The following is a 17,802-nucleotide window of genomic DNA, read 5'->3' as shown; positions in this document are numbered from 1 at the left end:
TGAGTTTCTCTGATACTCCAGACACGTATGGAATCACAATGTTGTTGCGTTTGACCTTCTTTTCCTCCTCCCCTGTAGTTTTGTTCTTCTTGGATTTTGTGGCTGTCTTCACAAAGGTCCATTTTGGGTATCCACAGGCTGTAAGTGCCCCCTTCAGGTGGTTCTGTTCCTTCTCTCTGGCTTGGGCCAGTTGGGCCACTTATCCCCCACTTACAATGCTGTCCTTTCATCACTTCCCAGGAAACTCAACAAACGTAACCTATTGGCCTCAGGTGAAGATACCAACGATGGTCGTTCAGTCTTGGCCACAGGTAGTCTCAACGACTGTAACGACTGTCGTCACAGCAACAAGGAACACTAACGAACCAGCGGTATCGATGACCCGGGCCAACGACCCCACTGAGGTTAAATAGCTGAGTTTCCCTGCCAGTCAGTCAGAACTGAAGAAGTCCTTTGGATAAGGGACGAAACGTCTTTCAGTATCTTCAACCAAGTCCAGTTGCCCTTCATTTTAACCTTCGTTGGATAACTATGACCTGGATGACTGAGAATCTTCATAGACAACATAAATTAACATTTTTGATAAGGTTCCCTTAAATTTGTTTTCTTAACAATTTCGACCAATACTATGTTGGACATTTAATTGTTGAAAAATATGGTTGTCTCTGGTGGACAAACCATAGAATGGTGACGCTCTTTCAAAACATATCTTCTTCTGACATATACACCGATACCTATAGATCTGCAATGGGCTAATATATAATAATATAATATATTGGCCTGTCCAGCAGTTGTGTTTCTTTCCACTTGATGGATGTAAATCAGATATTCACTTTCTTTTAGCTCTGTTTTTAGTCTCTACCGCCTCTTTAGCTGCTAAATGCTCCACTGTGTTCGGTAACTAGCTAACTGTGTCCGTCTGCTGTAGTGTACGGATTTTTTTTTTGGGCTTCTTTGCTGAAAACAGAAAAGCAGCTTGTCGACAGTAGAGGAGCAGTGAGAGTGAACCAAAACAGTAAAGTTGAGAGCCGGTCAGCTAAGCAATGACCTGAAGTTTGCTGGAAAGCCTTGTTAAGGTGAGGGGAGCTGCAGATTCAGGTGACCCTTTTCACAGTCATATTGTTTTCACATTGTCATTTGATACACTGTTCTTTAGTTGTGGACATGGCCGCTTTAAGGACAGAGACAATGTTTAGGAAGTCATACGTTTGTTTGGATCTCTTAACCTACAAATATGGTACATCAATAATATGTTGTGATGAAAATCTCTATAATCTCTGAGGGTTGCTGTTTTAGCTACCCACATGACCCAGAAAGAGTTCATTGTTAATCAGCTTTTATTTGCCTTTCAGAATCTGATCTGAGATCAGTTTTGTTCTGTCCGCCCTTTAAAGCTAAAGCGAGGTTTATTGGGTCATGACCAGTACCCAAGATCAGCAGTGCGACTCTGAGCAGCTTTAAAACAACCCCAGCTGTTTTCACCCTGATCCTGCCTGATGACTGTGACCTCCCCGACTACGGGGTTACCCAGGGATATCTGCAGGGGCGGGGTGCAGTCACAGCGTTGATCACACAAGTTCACACATACGGATCTACAAATAACAATGCTGCTTACAGAGACTGAGACATTAGGGAGGGATTCAATTTGAATTCATCTGGACAGGGAGGCATCACAGCCACCTCTGGGTTACCCATATCTTGAGTGGATTGCTGGTAAAAACAACAACCAGAGGACAATGGGGATAGTTTGACTCGCAGATGGACAGATCTTTTCTTTCAGTTTGTCGTTTTTCTAAGATCAAAGCTCAGGTACAAAGAGCTGCTTCAAAGGCAATGACAGACTTATAATCATTCTCTTTTCCTGTCCAACGTGCCTCCTTACAAACTCTTATGCCTTTCTTGTTCCTCTCCTCAGTTCCTTTGCTCATGGCTGTGTGTTTTATTCCTAATACATTCGGGAGGAATTCCTGGGAGCAGGAATCCTCAGTCAGCGTGTTAAATCAGTAATGGATCGATGAGTGATTTTCTCTGTGTTTGTGACAATACAAGGCCTCATAACCATATGAACCATCATCCAAGTTTATTTTGACAAATGATACATAAACTATTTTCACGTTTAACTGGCTGGCTGTGCACACAGGCTGTGAGAGTAGCTGTGACATCTGAAGGCAACCAAATGTACTATACTAATGACTCGGTAGCATGTTGTTAATGAATAGTAAAGCCTAAACACTCACAGCCTGTTAGCTCCCAACATGTCAATCATCAGTTTTTGTTATAACAGGTAATGTAAAGCAATTTTGTTAAGCTATTTTGATTAACTGCCAATTGTTTGGTCTATGAAATATCAGTAGATAGTGATAAAAAAAACAGAATATCGCAGATCCCAAGGTGACATCTTCAAATTGCTTGCTTTGTCCAACCAACAGTCCAAAACTAAAAAACTAAAAAAGAGTGAGTTGCTGGAACCAGATAACATTTGGTATTTGTGCTTGAATAATGACTTTTATTGATTATGACAATTTATTGATTATCAAAATAGTGGATGAATAATCTTTTGTCGGTTGACTAATTCATCGTTTTCTTGATAATGGGTTGGGAACCATGTAGAAGCTCACTGGAAGACATGTGTAGCTCAGTTATGGAATCGGTTACTTAATATGGAAGAACGCAGTCAAGAGATGTGTGCACATTGCTCTATAAATATGGGTTTAGTGAGAGATTCATTAATAACCAAAAACTCTGCACTTTTTGCTTAGTATAAGTAACAATGGGCTGATGACATATGGACATACTAAACCGAAACTGTGTACATTTAGGTGACGTAAATGATAAAATATAAATATGTTACTGAGAATTATGTTGTATATTATTTATATAAAAAGCAAAGATCCTCATGTGCCCAGCTAAGATCTGTTTTTTTACCACTTACTGCTGAAATTGGAAAAGAAAGAATAGAAAGTCGGTCTGGAAATGAAAAATGGATTATTTCATTTTGCTGTTTGACTGATTCTATTGCTCTTTTTACTGGGAACTGTGCAATACTTTGCTTGTTAATAGATATTGATTTTGTAAATTTGGATGATGCACAAAGATTGAGTTGGCTGTTCACATTTAGATTAGCTAGTTACTTGGAGAAAGGTGGGGAGATAAGGAAAAAAGTATAAAGTTTAGGTATGTAGCAGTTCTTTTCAGTGTTTAGTTCATCTGAAATTTGTTATTTCAAATATGTTACTTGTTTTGTGTAAGTATTACCAAAAAATGTGTGTTTTGTGAAATAGTGGTCCACATGTTTGGCATGGCACATAAAAATAAATTAAATTAAACTAAACTAATAAAGTACATTTTCAATCAGTTATAAAAATAAAAATAATAATTTAAATAATTAATCAGTTTAATAACAGCCACTGTATGTGCTCGTGTTTAGAAATGAGCTTCCAGCTAAACTGAGCACACAATTTGTAAAAAAAAAAAAAAAAAAATAGAAAAAAAAATGTTTTGATTTGAAAATTTGTAGGCAAAGAAATAAAAGGAACTTACTGTAACAAGCAAAATAGTACATTTTGTAAGTAAATATGCACCTTGTGCCTTCAGTAGTCTTTGTTGCTTTTATGTATATATTTCATACTCCAGCCACTCTGGGCCCCTGCACTGTATAGTATAATGTGTGGTCCAACTGTACTGCAGTGTTGCCTGTTGGTTGGAACCCTGCTGAACCCTGCTGGTTTTTATTTGAGCTGTGTACAGATTGATTTAAACCTCTGATGGCAGGGGAATGTGAATAACTGCTATTTTTTAGATTTCAGGAGTGAGCCCAGTGATTGTGGTTTATTTGAAATGTTATAAAGATTCTTTTTTATGCTGCTATTATCAACATTTTTATATAAAAATGGACGAAATTACTATGTGTATGTGAAAAGTGTTGCTTGTAGTGACAAATTCACAGGAAATTATCACCTAACTGTGCCCCAGATCTACACAACTTTTTTGCCTCTTTTTTTCAGAGGCAGCACACAGCGGCTTTGAGCAAAAAATCTCTAAACACCCATTGTACGCTACCTTCACAACACCAAATGGCAGACAGACACAGCAACTAGCTGGTCAACAAAGAGGAGTATTAAGCAGCTAAAGAAACACACAGTTACCTTATTTTGAGTTGGTGGAAACCACAAGCAATGTTATTAAAAATCGAGATTATTACATCCTCTGAAATTGTATTATTTTCTAGGTAAAGGTCTTTGAAAACCTACAGTCTATATTACATTTCTAACCAGATCCATGTTTATATGCATTCACACTTTTATTCACAAAGAAGGAATCATGAAAAAAAGTGTCTGCAGCTGCCTTTCACACTGAAACTTCCTGAAAGACCAATTCTCCCACAGCTCAGTCTTTGGAGGGAGAGAGAGAGAGAGAGAGAGAGAGAGAGAGAGAGAGAGAGAGTGAGTAGTAGTAGTAGTAGGAAACTGTTCTTTCTGAAATTACTTCTTCATGTGTCATTCAAACTCTTGTTGATTCAAAAACTGACAACTTGAAATACGCTTAAATGCCATATATATCAAGTCCTTCAAAAACGTCCAGTATCACATTGTGTGGCAGCAATCATTTCACCACACAGGAATAAATTGTGGAGCTCTATTACAGATCTAAAAGTGACTGCATGTCAGTCATGGAGATATTAAAAGGTCACAGTAACTCAAGACGTTTGCATAAAATACACACGACTTATTGAACATCTGTAAATAGATTCTCACAGGAAATTGCAGCAGAGACTGTGCTGGTGTATTTACTGGAATCATTTGCCTTCCTTCCAGCACCAGCACCACCCACGCCACATTTTATGTAAACAAGATTACTGAACAATATTTTTATCAGTAACTTTAGTAAAATAGATGTAAAGTAGAACAAGGGGAATGTGTTGCTCTTAGGAGGAGGCTGTCAAGAAGGAGTTGTGTGGGTTGTTTTCATTCATTAAATCCTTGTTCAAGAAAAATGGTTTACATTGTAGCTAGTCTCTTATTGTTTAATGCTAAGTATTAACTTGCCAGTAATTATGCTTAACAGTGTAGCATGTCAACCTTTTTATAATGTCCCGTCCCATGCATGCTGTGATTTGTTGGTTCACAGAAAGTGACTTTGACAAGCGCATCAGCTTAATGAAAAGCTGAAAACATGTTTCAACAACAAAAAAACACACCAATATCTCTAAATGACCACAGATTTCTCCCGGTGCTCCCAATGGCCAGTCTGACTGTGTTGCATGTTAGCAGCCAGAGCTGGAGGCGGGACCAAATTTGACAGTAAGCCTCATAATTCTCTGTACAGGAAAAACCTGGATTTTGGTTCTTCTGGGTATCGTGAATGTCTGTACAACCTTTCAAGATAATCCATCCAGTAGTTATTAAAATACTTAAGTGGAGGGCTGACCATCTAATTGACTGATATTGCCATCTCTGAAGCCATGCTGCTAGTGTGAAAATATAAACTACACATGACCTTGCATACATGTAAATAGATTCTCATGATTAATCGCAAAGGAAAAAAAGGAGCTACCTCTGTGGAATAATAAGTAAGCAAGTTGTAATTATATTTTCATTCATCTTGTCCTGACTGTTCATGGCTGCACCATTTATAGGACATGTTTTACATCAAGATTTTTTGAACAATATAATTATATAATTATGTAATATAATTACAATATAATTGTTCATAAATGAACAAGTAATTGGACCTTTCTAAACAGAGAAGGTGGCATCTTGTTCAGTAGATTTCCATGAGCTGCTGGTTGCTAAAGGGCTGTGGAAATGAGGCAGTGCCGATTGATAGCCATGTCATTAGCTAATATGACATAAAGGAGTGAGAGGAGAAAGTAATGAAGCAACATAAAGCGCTGCTGTGTTTGATGCTAGAGGCCCTGAGCACATCAGAGGATGAGAAAGTTGAGGCAAAATTGAGACATTAGTTACGACTAAGACAAGACATCTGGTGTTGCTGCACTGAAGGCCACGAGGCTCTGGGTCCTCAGGGGTCCAATCAAATGCATGTGTTCAATACACCTACTGTGGCCTTCAACTCTTAGATAACAGCTTTCTAGAGCCAACTGGCAGCTTTGTGTGCACCGCAGTTTCTGGCTTTGTCTCAAAGTGGTGGAGAGCCACGCAGAAGAAGCACAATTAGCCACAAGGACACTGAGACAGTGTTCTCTTTCTCTCCATCCACCTATTCTTTGCCTTGTCATTTGTGCACCTTTTCTCTGTATCTGCCCGATCCTCTGGTGCACATTAATATACAGTGGATGGACAAAGCAGTGGGGATGCGTTCTCTTTTTAGTAAGTGCAGTGATGAGGTGAAACCTGGTAAAAGAAATTCTTTTGCTCAGATCAGTCAGTGCCGCGAAAGAGGAAATGACGCTGAAGCTGAGAAGAAGTTAATGAAGTTTTTTTTAGGATTAGGATTTATAAGTGTGGGTTGTGTAAATGTTGCCACAAGTCAACGTGGAGAGGATATTTAGAACCCAGATAAAATAGAAAATACCCTTATGTACAGTACTGTGCAAGTTATTTGGAAAAAATGTTGTAAAGTAAGAATGCTTTCAAAAATAGACATGCTAATAGATTATATTTATCGATTAACAAAATGAAAAGTGAGTGAGCAGAAGCTGCCTTCAAAACAGCATCGGTCCTTCTAGGTACACTTGCGCATAGTTTTTGAAGGAACTCAGCAGGTAGGTTGGCCCAAACACCTTGGAGAACTACCTACAGTTTTCCTGTGGATTTAGGCAACCTCAGTTGCTTCTCTATCATCACGTAATCCCAGATGGACTCGATGATGTTGAGACCGGGGATTTGTGGGGGCCATACCATCACTTCCAGGACTCCTTGTCCTTCTTTAAGCTGAAGGTAGTTCTGAATGATGTCCGCTGTATGTTTGGGGTCGTTGTCATGCCCTGATGGTATTGCATGATGAACAAGTATCTGCCTGTACTTCTCTGCATTGAAGAGACCATACATTCTGACCAGATTCCTAGCTCTGTTTGCAGAGATGCAGCTTTGTGCAAGTATACCTAGAAGAATAAACAGTTTTTAAGGCAAAGTGTGGTCACACCAAATACTGAATATAGCTTTAAGTGAGTTATTCTGCTATACAACATGCTAACAGATGTTCATCACTCTGTTATGTAATAAACAGGACTAGTGGGCACAAATTATGCTTAGTTTTATACACATTTGATTAAGAGACTGATGTTTTGCATCAGAATTAGGAAGTGTTTTGTTTTCAAGCAAAACTTTTAAAAAATTTATTCAGGTGAGACTAAATGAGCAGGCATATAGTGTCCACCTGATGTCTTGGACTGACTTTTACCTTCAAATAGCATGTTTAGATAATGTAACTGTTGGCGTATTCACGACATGTCTGATCACCTGAATGCTTGATTCTTCAGACTGGTTGTAGTGACAACGCTGAGTTCCCAGATCTCAGCAATGACTTGGATGAGTTCACAGTTATCAAAACTGATTTCCGTTTTCTGATCTGATCATTTGTCTGTGTTACAAATCAGTTTTGGAAAATTGAATCTATTTTATGAGCTATGGTTAAGGTTTGGTTAGGTTTATTTACATAAATGATTTGGTTAGGTTAATGGCGGTCATGGTTCTCGGAATTACTTCTTTTAGGTTAGGGGACCTTCGTTGTTATGGTAATCTTACCTTAACCACTTAGTTAAGGTAAGGGAACAATTGTGGTCATGATTATAAGAAACCAGCACTGACTTTTCATAGGAAACAGGACAAAATAGTGACCTCACGTGTTAAAGTCCGTTTTGTTGACCTATCCCGTCCTTTGCTTCTGAAGTCATAATTCCTACCACCGCTAGAAGGCTTTGTCAACTGTACAAACAAATGTTTTCTGGTATTTGCTGAAACGGCTGATGCTGTCTCAGAATAACACTTTTTATCCTTAATTGGAGGTGTCAACCATGCGCAAGGGAACTCAGCTGTAGTTGGTAAATTAATGGAGAAATCCCATCCACTTTTCCCAGTTTTTGAATCAGTACCTTCTACAAAACAACTGAAAGTTGGAAAGTAGGCAAATCTAAGAGTGTGGGAGTTTCACTCTGTCCCTTTTCCCCATGTCCCTCTCAACCCTCTAAACCTGTTTGCTTGAGGAGTGTTGGACTGACAGTACTAGGGCAGAGCTGTACTGCCCTGGCTGTTTTTTCCCATTTAGCTGCCGGCACAAAGCCCAGTGTTTTCCCTTTGGATTGGGGGTCTTGGATTCTGGGCACCAGTCATTATTAACATACAGTAGAGCTGTAACAGATGCCCAGCACCAATGTTTCCTGTAGAATACTTTCTACCTCTAATAAGCGTTGTGCTATATTATGTATTATCTATTGCAACTTGTGCTTTCCTCTATCACTCCATCCTTACTTACACCTCTGTGTATTGAGGTGTACACTCATCTCAACCTCTCTTTTTAGATTTTGTATTACTGCTTTATCAGAATATAGACTCGAATGATGTCTGACCCCAGATTTACTTTCAGTGTCGTAAATTATTTTTGTTCCTTTATGGTTCAGGATCTTTTTGGCTGTGCATATCACATGTGAGTATACTGAATATTCAAACAGTGCACAATGAAATATCTGTGAATATAAAAACAAATGGATTAAATAAGTCTAAAGATATGTCCAAGAAAACCATGCAGAGATCTCATAGTAAACATAGTAAAAAGTCTTAATTTTGAAGGAGAGGAGAAAACCCTGCTAAAGTAACATCCACCCACCCTTCAGTGCCTTTAACATCCCTTAGTATTTAACAGTTTCTCCCTTCTCCAGGTGGTGGTGAAAACTCGCACGGAGTACCAGACAGAGAAGAAGAGGCTGAAGGTTCCCAAGGTGGAGGAGTTCACCATCAGCTTTACTGACGGGGTGTCTGAGAGACTTAAGGTAAGAATGAGTGAATTTATGATGAATAAAAAGTAGAGATGTAATGATCCGATATGCAGAATCTCTATCTGAAGTGATCTTGACCTTATTAAGGTATAGGCCATGATGTAAATACAGTTTCTTTGTCAATGCCTCTATCAGTTATATTCATTCAGCATTGGTATCAGATCAGTATTGGTTGATATTCTGATTTCGTTATCTGGAGAGAAAAAGTTGGATTGTTGCTTTCCTAAAAAAACATGCTGTACTTGATCTGTGACTCAACAGTATAATGTGTGTCGGAGTGGAACAGTCACTGTCTGTGGGTTGAGGTAATATTTGGCTGTAATTAGAAGGTTGATATTTATTCACCTAACGTTTCCCCCTCGCCTTACCAAAATTAAATCAGTGTGACCAGGTTGAACTGCCAATTTGGTTTAGAAATATACTTGTAATTGACTCAGACAGTTTGCTATGTAAATACTCAGGAGGTAGAGATACATGCAAAGCTGCAGACAAACAAATTGAAGAATTGGATTGATATGATCCCCTCATGCAGATTTACTCAAGAACTGTACTTTACTTGAGGTATTTGTACTTTGCGTACAATATGTGTAATGTAAATGATATGTAAAAGAAATATGTAAATATTCAATATATCCAGTCACTGCCAGTAATTTTCAGAAACACAACATAAAGATTATCCCTAACATTTGTTATGTTAGCACTTTGAACAGTTGACTAGTGTATTTAGTGTAAGGTTTATGCTCCTTCCTGACTGTCAAAGAAAAATATGTGCAAGTTTATTTACCGGTATGTGTGGGTTGTTCAGTCTTTGCACATTTCAGCTGTCCTTTAGGTTTGTCCCAAATTTAAAGCTCCACCTCAGCCATCTACAGTACAGCGGTAAAATTCAGCTTACACATTCGGACATTTTACGACAGAATGAGTACTTTTACTTTTGATACTTTGAGTATATTTTGCTGATCATTCTTCCGTACTGTTATTTCAGTAGGATTTTGAATGAAATACTTCTACTGTTTTTACATTTTTGTATCGCTACTTTTACTAAAGTAAAGGAGCTGAGTATGTCTTCCACAACCACTCTTCCCTGGCAAAGAGTGGGACAGGTGACTTCAGCTGTTTGTGTGAATCAATGAGTTACCTTTCCTAAAAGGTCTACATCACCCAGGCGCTGTCGCTCTCCTGTCGTTAGGGGAGACCAAAGAGATCTCACGTTGTCATGGCAGCAAAGAAAACTTCCCTCCATGGCAACCCTGACAGAGAGCCAGAGAGCGAGCAAGGAGAGAAAGTGTGCAAGCAGCGGTGTGCAAATGTCTAAGTAGTTGTGTGTGTGTGTGTGTGTGTGTGTGTGTGTGTGTGTGTGTGTGTGTGTGTATGAGAGGTGCAACACTGGCCTGAAAGGTCCTTCAAAGCGGAGGAGAACAGAATTAAATATCATACACAAAAAGAGGCTGTGAAATCTGTGTGAATGAGACACAGCTCTACATGCACAAACACACACACACACACACACACACACACACACACATGCACACTATATTCACACACTGCTACACTGAAGCCTGTGTCAGAGCACGCAGCCAAGGTTAAGTAGACAACTGCATCACTTGGGCCTCTACAGCACTCTAACATGATGCGATGAGCTCGGCGTCTTGGAAATGGCAGCATCAGTGGACAAGCATGTTAGGAATCCTCTGTGCAGAGAAAATATCTGTTTTGTCCATGAAGTCAAGCAGTCCCTTATTGATTTCAAATACAGCCACACAAAGCGGCGGAAGTCCTCCAGCCTTTCATGAGCTATACTTGACATCATACAGCTTAAGCAGTGATAAGAGTGGGCGTTATGGATAAAATCTTCTGCCACAGTAAATGTGATTTACTTTTTTGTTAATCACAATATCAATATGATATGGTACATTCTATGGAAATTCAATTGAGAAACATTTTATACCTGTAATAATTAGATGGGTATGGCTGTTTTGGATTAATCTAATGTCTTTAATACCTGAACAATTGATGTGCTTCATTGCATCGATTTCAAGTATTGCCCACAAAGGCCCAATACAGATATATTAAAGAGAGAGGTATGTTAGTATAAATTGTATAATAAAATCTCTGACAGTTATTAATCATCTCATTGTAAATATTGTCATATTGCCCAGCCATGTACAGATGAGGGAGGTGTCCAGAGCTTACATTTGACTGATTTTAATTGGCTACATAGTAAAAGTTACATTTGCCATTACTAATATAATACACCTGAACCTGTGACCGGACTGTCAGTGCTGGAGTTGCATTGTGGGTTGCCAGGTTTTGACAAGGAATAAGAAAAAGACAATATCTCCGGTTCCACTGTATCTATTTTTTTAATAAGTCGTCGTGAGTCTGATATACATATTATACAGTAGGAGTGCAATGCTAAATAATGGAAGTACTCTTTTAGGATGCACTTGATAGGTGTTTTGGCGACTAGTGGTCGTGTGACACTGTAGGGGATACAAATCAGGGCACAGTGTCAAAACTGGACACACTGCCATGCAGCAACACTGAGCCAACTCGTTAGAGATTGTTGCTCGTCAGAGTTGGCCAAAATGTCAGTGCAGACTCTACTGTCATCCCTTGCTCGCTACGCCACGTCAGCTTTTGTTAGGCAGAAATGCATTTTCAGTCTATGTGATTTTGTGCGATGTCGGTTGGATTTGGGTGCTTGACTGAACTGCTTGCTTTGCTTGCATGTGCTCTGCAGTACAGAGCAAACATTTCTAGATGAAAAGCTTGCGCATCTCTTCTCTCTTCAAAGCTTTGCAGATTGTGTTGATGGATGAAGAGCTCAGAGTGTAAAATGCTCTCTAATCTGCCCTCCCTCACCGCCTTGCTCCTGCTTTCCACTCTCCACCCTTTCCTTCACTTCCCTCTCCTTCCCCGCTGCGGATTTCTTCCCTTGCAAGTTTTTGCTTACTGCATTACTTTTCCCTTTTTGTATTTAAACTGCTTTATTTTGAAATGCAGTGCATTTGCTTTTATAAAAGACAAGCATTTAGTTGGAGCCTTTAATCCACAGTGACACACATGGCCGTGACAGTGTAACCGGGAACACAGAATGAACATTCTGCAAGGAAAGCAGACAAAAATTGGAGCAAGTGGGGAAAAGGCATAATCGGGGATTTTTGGGAGACATGTTAATATCCACAACTGCCTAAAAACAAAGCATCAAGAAAATGAAATACAGTTATAATTTGGTGGAAGTAGGGCATAAGAGCAGTTATATGATGATGGTTTCTCACGAGAGCGCCCTTCTCCCTGCTGTCCCTCCTTGCCTCTCTCTCCTCCTCCCTCCCTATTTCCCAATGAGTTCTCCCTTTAGACCATGTTATCGCTTCCTGTGTCCCAGTCCCCTCCCTCCCACTCTTGTTCTGTCCCTTGCTGCTTGCCTTTTACCCTCCTCCCTCCCTGTCTTTCTCCGTCTTTCTCATTACTCCCAGAAGACCTGAGATACAGCATATTCTCTGTAGTTGTTTTGTTCCATGAACAAACCGAGGAGGGCATGTTTCTCATTAACTAGCTAAAATAACAGCAGACTGCAAGCTCCTGATTTCACTGCATGCCGAGCAAACTGAACCTGGAGAGGTCTCAGTGAGATGGAGTTCAGTCTACTGACATATATAGGTTTTTGAAACCTTTCCAATAGCTTACCAAATCATGTTTGTACTACTAATTTGCAACAGCAAATATTTTTAGAAAGAAGTATAAGAGTCTGAATAGCCTTTTCTTGGTCAGTATAATAAGGGAACATACTTAATGAACATATCAGCAGAGTCAATGTTCATACTGATCATATCTACAAAAACTTCACAAGCAACATGTTTCATCAGTTTTTTCCTACAACATCAGCTTGCGGCGGCTAAAGCATGATTCACATTTATGATTACGTATAGGAAAGCCGAAGATTGTCCTTTTGGTTAAATGTTGTTAATGGTAGATATTGGCGACTCTTTTTTCCTAGAGATTATGTTTTCATATTACTTAATTGTTTTCCTAATCATGTTGTGGTGGCAAAGGTAATCGCTGGGTTATGTTCAGAGGCAACATTTTTTGGAGTGAATGAAGGGCTACATTTATCTACCACACCAGAGTTGCAGGGAGGTGGTCGAGGCGGATGGTGGGCGTACAAAGACTTTGACACTAGAGAATGCGGTTCGCATCCTGACTGTCGTCTACGGCTCGGTGGCTAAGGTTAGAAAAAGATTGAGGTTTCAGTAAAATAAAAATAAATAATAAATAAAATAGTCACTGTGGGCTTTTCCTGTGCTAAACCAGACGATGATCTTTCCCTAACGTTAACTATAACCATGGTTAGAAAACTATAAAAACGTTAAAGGTCTACTGTTTAATATTTAGGAGGATCTATTGACAGAAATGCAATATAATATACATAAATATGTTTATAAGACACCTCATAATGAACCGTTATGTTTTTATCTCCTTGAGCCATTTCTATCTACATACACCGCAGGTCCCCTTACATGAAAGTCGCCGTGTTGCGCTGCCATGTTTCTACAGTAGCCCAAATGGACAAACTGCTTTACAGAGCGTGTTTCATCACTACGTTGAATACATACAAAGAAGAAGAAAAAGTAGTACTAATAATAGTAGTAGTAGTATTTGTCTGGTTTATTAGAAGTAAGAAGATATGTGAAATTGGAGGACCAATATTCTTTAGCACAAGAGCCGACAGAGCTTGTCAGCCACCGTAGCTGTTCCTACACGCTTGCAAAGTGGGGGGTGAGCAGTGGCTGAGCCGTTGTTTGCAATTCACAACCCTTACCACTAGATGCCACTAAAACCTACACACTGAACATTTAATAATGCTCTAATCACTACGAGCAGATATTGTATTGCAAGACTGCATGCTTTGGTTCAAAACAAATAAAATATGTCGCCAGTGAACATTTTACTGATGTTTTCAGATTTCACATATTTGCACCAGATATGTCAATTAACAACAGTTCCTCATCATGTTAATAGAAAACATAATTAGGTTCCCTTTAAAATGTATTTGCTGTTTCAAATGAGTAATTTCTAAGATACAGAATTAGAACGCATGTTTCCAGTGAACATAATCCAGGCAGTAATTAGCAAGTTTCATTAAAGATGTGTTATGCAAAAGCATTTAGTGTTTAGTGAAATACTGAAGAGGTTTAAAGGGTTTTGTTAAAAATGTTCATGCTATGGATTCTGTCAAATATAATTTTAAAATCAGATTCAAATATCGATATCGGGTTTGGCCTCAAAAACTCTGTATTGGTCAGCATTTAATAAGAGGGATGAAATTGAGGATGGAGGAAAGGTGTTGCGTTGTGCTATTTGCAGTGTTTTTGATTTCAATTCAGCTCATGACCTTTGCCACTAAAGATCTGTTTTCAGCCTCTTCCATTTTTGCCGCCACGCTCAACGGCAGACTGTCTCATAAAAAGAAAATGCCATGAAGAGCATCCCTGAAAATGAAGACTTGGAAGAGAGGAAAGGATTAGTCTGGCGCAGTAGGGCAGGGATTGGGGGATGCAGGTGTAAAGATTGATGAAAGGGAGATTTAATTCGTGTTGTCCTCCCCGGTTTCTGGCTCGCTCACTATCCAGAAAACATGTTGTACTTGGCTGGCTCTCACCACACGCACACACACACTTCAAACCCACGTGCGCACACCCACTCCTACAGGATGGACACTCTCACTCTGGCAGACAATTGCAGACACAAACCTCATCATGCACATACACACACACACAGACACGTACACACATAGACACTGACCACATGACAGCGCCGTGACTGCCAAGCCGAACCCACTCGGTGCCAACAGAAGTTAGCAGGCCTGTGCAGGTAACGACGGGAGAGGCAGGCATCGTCCAAAACAATTATCCCATTATTATGTCCATTTCTTCTTCTGATAAAAGCTTTGCTGCAATCTTCCGCCTCCACAGAAGGCCTGCACTGTTTGTCAGGTTGGAGGTAATTACTGATGTGGTTCGTAACCTTGCACAGCCTCCTGTTCCACATATTATTCTTCCTTGTTTTGTATGGATGACTAATAGTACCCTGATTGTAGGGAGTGTTCATAGCCGTCGTCTGCTCTCAGTTAAACACCCACACTGATGCGCACACACACAAACATTGAATTGAGCGAAAGGGGAACAATCGATTTACCTTCAGCACTAGTATTATACTCTGAACCTTGTGTGCTGTGGAAGGTGGGAGAACATTAGAGGGAGGGGAGGAAGTGGGCGGATGCTTTTTTCGCTGATGTGGGAGCGACATCATCTCAACTACTCTGCTGCGCTTGGAGTACAGCAGGTGTTATGAGAACAGAGAGAGTGTGTGTGTATGCGAGCATCAACTCCCACTGTGGTCATCTATTTTAAGAAATGTATACATTTAAAACTACTGTATATTTAAGTCCAATTGTTTTTGCTGACTTTCCCTGAAATATAGCCTACTATATTTTGTAAAAAAGCAAGAACTGCTGCAAGAAGACACTGATGAGCAGAGTTTACTCTTATCAAGATGCTCTTGTGATAATGACTGGTCAGAATATGGTTGGCACCTGTCCCTCTAAGGAAGTAATTAAACAGTAGTTATAAACATTTAAACTACATTCTTTGCGCTGGAAATTGTATTTTTATAACCTGACTTTCTTTATTTCTTTAATTGCTGATTTTTTATCAGATTTTCTCTTGTTTATTAAAAATCTAATATACACTGTAGGGCTGACCCTGAATAGTCGAAGATTTGACGATGGGCGGACCCTGATACGGCTGTCAATCTCACAGTCGAAGCTTCGCAGTGAAACAAGGATCATGCCATTTTGGCAATATGGAGGTGCTCAATGTTTTCTCCCAATAAGTTCATATACAGCCTATTACAATATACATTTCACCGTTTAATGCTGTAAATAAACATGTGAAAAGAATTGTAACCCCAACCCTGGGTCATCAGTGCGCATGTGTAGACGTAGCGTGTGTGTGTGCAGTGGCAGAAGAGAAGCATTTGCTGAAGAGACCGAGCCCCAACTTCACTGGTGTTGTGCCGAGTTGTCCGCACCTTGCGGGACTTTTGGATAATTTATCACCGTTGATGACCACACAAAGAATATTTTATCGTTTTTAAATAGCTGGCTACTTGAAATAGACCCGCGAGGAACCACGACATGCATGCAGTTGTCTGCAGCACAAAACTCTGCATAAGACCGGTGAAAGGCATGCGAGAGAGAGTGAGAGAGAGAGAAAAGGGTCTTCAAAAAGCCTCAGTTTAGCTGGAAGTTTACAGTGTAAGTTGAATGAATAGAGACTGCAGCTCTGCAGCTTCTCAAGATTAAAGCTGAGCTACCCTGTGTAACCCCCCACCCCCGGCTCGCAAACCCCATGCACAAAAACACACATGATTAGACTATCAGTCGTCTATAGGCAGGACCAGTGGTGGACTGGCCATCAGGAGAACCAGGCCAAATCCTGGTGGCCTGCGGGCCAATCTTGCCTGCCAATTATCATTATCATCTTGAACAGCAAACTTGAACCAGTGCACACACCATATCCACTCTCTACAAATTAAGCTCATCTCCATCAGTTGTTAGGAAGATTCAGCTCTTCTTATCAAATGAAATGGTCCCTGGTTTCAATGGTAAACCACCACAACAATTACCTATAAAAAACATTATATTCTAAGCAGACATGTATTAAAAATACATCAATCATAAAGTAACATTTGTATTTCAAACAAATGGCAAACCTATTAGCAAATTTTATCAAAACTCCCTTCACCGCTTTGCATCATGGGAAGTCTGAGGGGCGGACTTAGCCTATCACCCCAGACTCACACAGGTAACAAAGATGAGGGTTTCTTCACCTGTTCAGGGATTCAGCCTGGCGACCTTACCGGCTACTTACTATTGTCTCTTTCGCTTTCTCTGTCTCTTTCCTTTCACCTATATCATTCCCCCTCTCTCCATCACATCTTTCCTCCTTCCCCTTCTCTCCCTCTCATCATCTGTCCAGCTCGCACATTTTGTTTTTCCTCTCTTGACCCTTTCTTCCTAATTTTTTCCCTCTCCCCCTCCATCGCGTCAGAACAAGCCGACATTCAGTGGCAGCATACTCACACTTTCTCATCAAACTCAGTTCTGGAAAGCATTTTTACATCACTTCCGAACACAAACACACACGCTCACAGATCCTGTTGTAACTGTGCCAGCTCCCTCTGGCAGATATTCACAGACATCTTATTGTCCAAAATTGGCTTCTGATAAAATGAACTAGCCAGATGTGATCCCTAGATCATAGAGCTGTGGCGTACACACACACACACACACTTAAAGTACACACACTTTTGAGGCACTGTTAAGTTATGAATCAGGCTGTGATGTTCACTTTAGGCCTCGGCTGAATTTGATGGGTGTATTGGCTTTATGTGAGTAAGAAAATCAGTTATCAGTGTCAAACAGACAGGAATAGACTTTGTGCGATCCACAATCATAGTCCTGGTTAGGGTAGTCTGCCGTCCCAGAGGCCTCAAAGCCAAACTCAAGTCTGAGTCATTTGTCAGACAAAGAGGTCCCCTTGTCAGCTACCATATGAGACCCAAAGACAGACATTTAAACAGGCTGGACAGACAAACAAATCTCAATCTTCAGGGCCAGATAGAAAGGCAGACAGACAGATAACGACAGACAGACATCGCTGCTGTATTTGGGATGGTTTATAAAAGTGCAGATGGCTCCCGTTCTGCTCTACTTCTTGTTTCAGATCCCATATCAAGCAGTACCTCAAAGGACAGCGGACTTCAATCACTGTCTGCCTATCAAT

General features: G+C 40.0%; 1 protein-coding gene and 1 pseudogene across 1 annotated transcript in view; one reads left to right on the top strand and one right to left on the bottom strand.

Annotated features, from left to right (window-relative positions):
* Window positions 1-6,863, bottom strand: part of LOC123963084 — a 48,867-nt pseudogene extending 42,004 nt beyond the window's left edge.
* Window positions 6,864-8,685: 1,822 nt separating this feature from the next.
* Window positions 8,686-17,802, top strand: part of LOC123963083 (neuronal vesicle trafficking-associated protein 2-like) — a 30,109-nt gene continuing 20,992 nt past the window's right edge. The window contains exons 1-2 of the mRNA XM_046039607.1: window positions 8,686-8,716; window positions 8,811-8,947. Coding sequence (XP_045895563.1) covers window positions 8,686-8,716; window positions 8,811-8,947 — 168 coding nt within the window. The remainder of the gene's footprint in view (window positions 8,717-8,810; window positions 8,948-17,802) is intronic.

This window comes from Micropterus dolomieu, linkage group LG23 (assembly GCF_021292245.1).
Source record: "Micropterus dolomieu isolate WLL.071019.BEF.003 ecotype Adirondacks linkage group LG23, ASM2129224v1, whole genome shotgun sequence".
NCBI lineage: Eukaryota > Metazoa > Chordata > Actinopteri > Centrarchiformes > Centrarchidae > Micropterus > Micropterus dolomieu.
The sequence above is the reverse complement of the archived record's forward strand: the minus strand, read 5'-3'. Positions and strand labels throughout refer to the sequence as shown.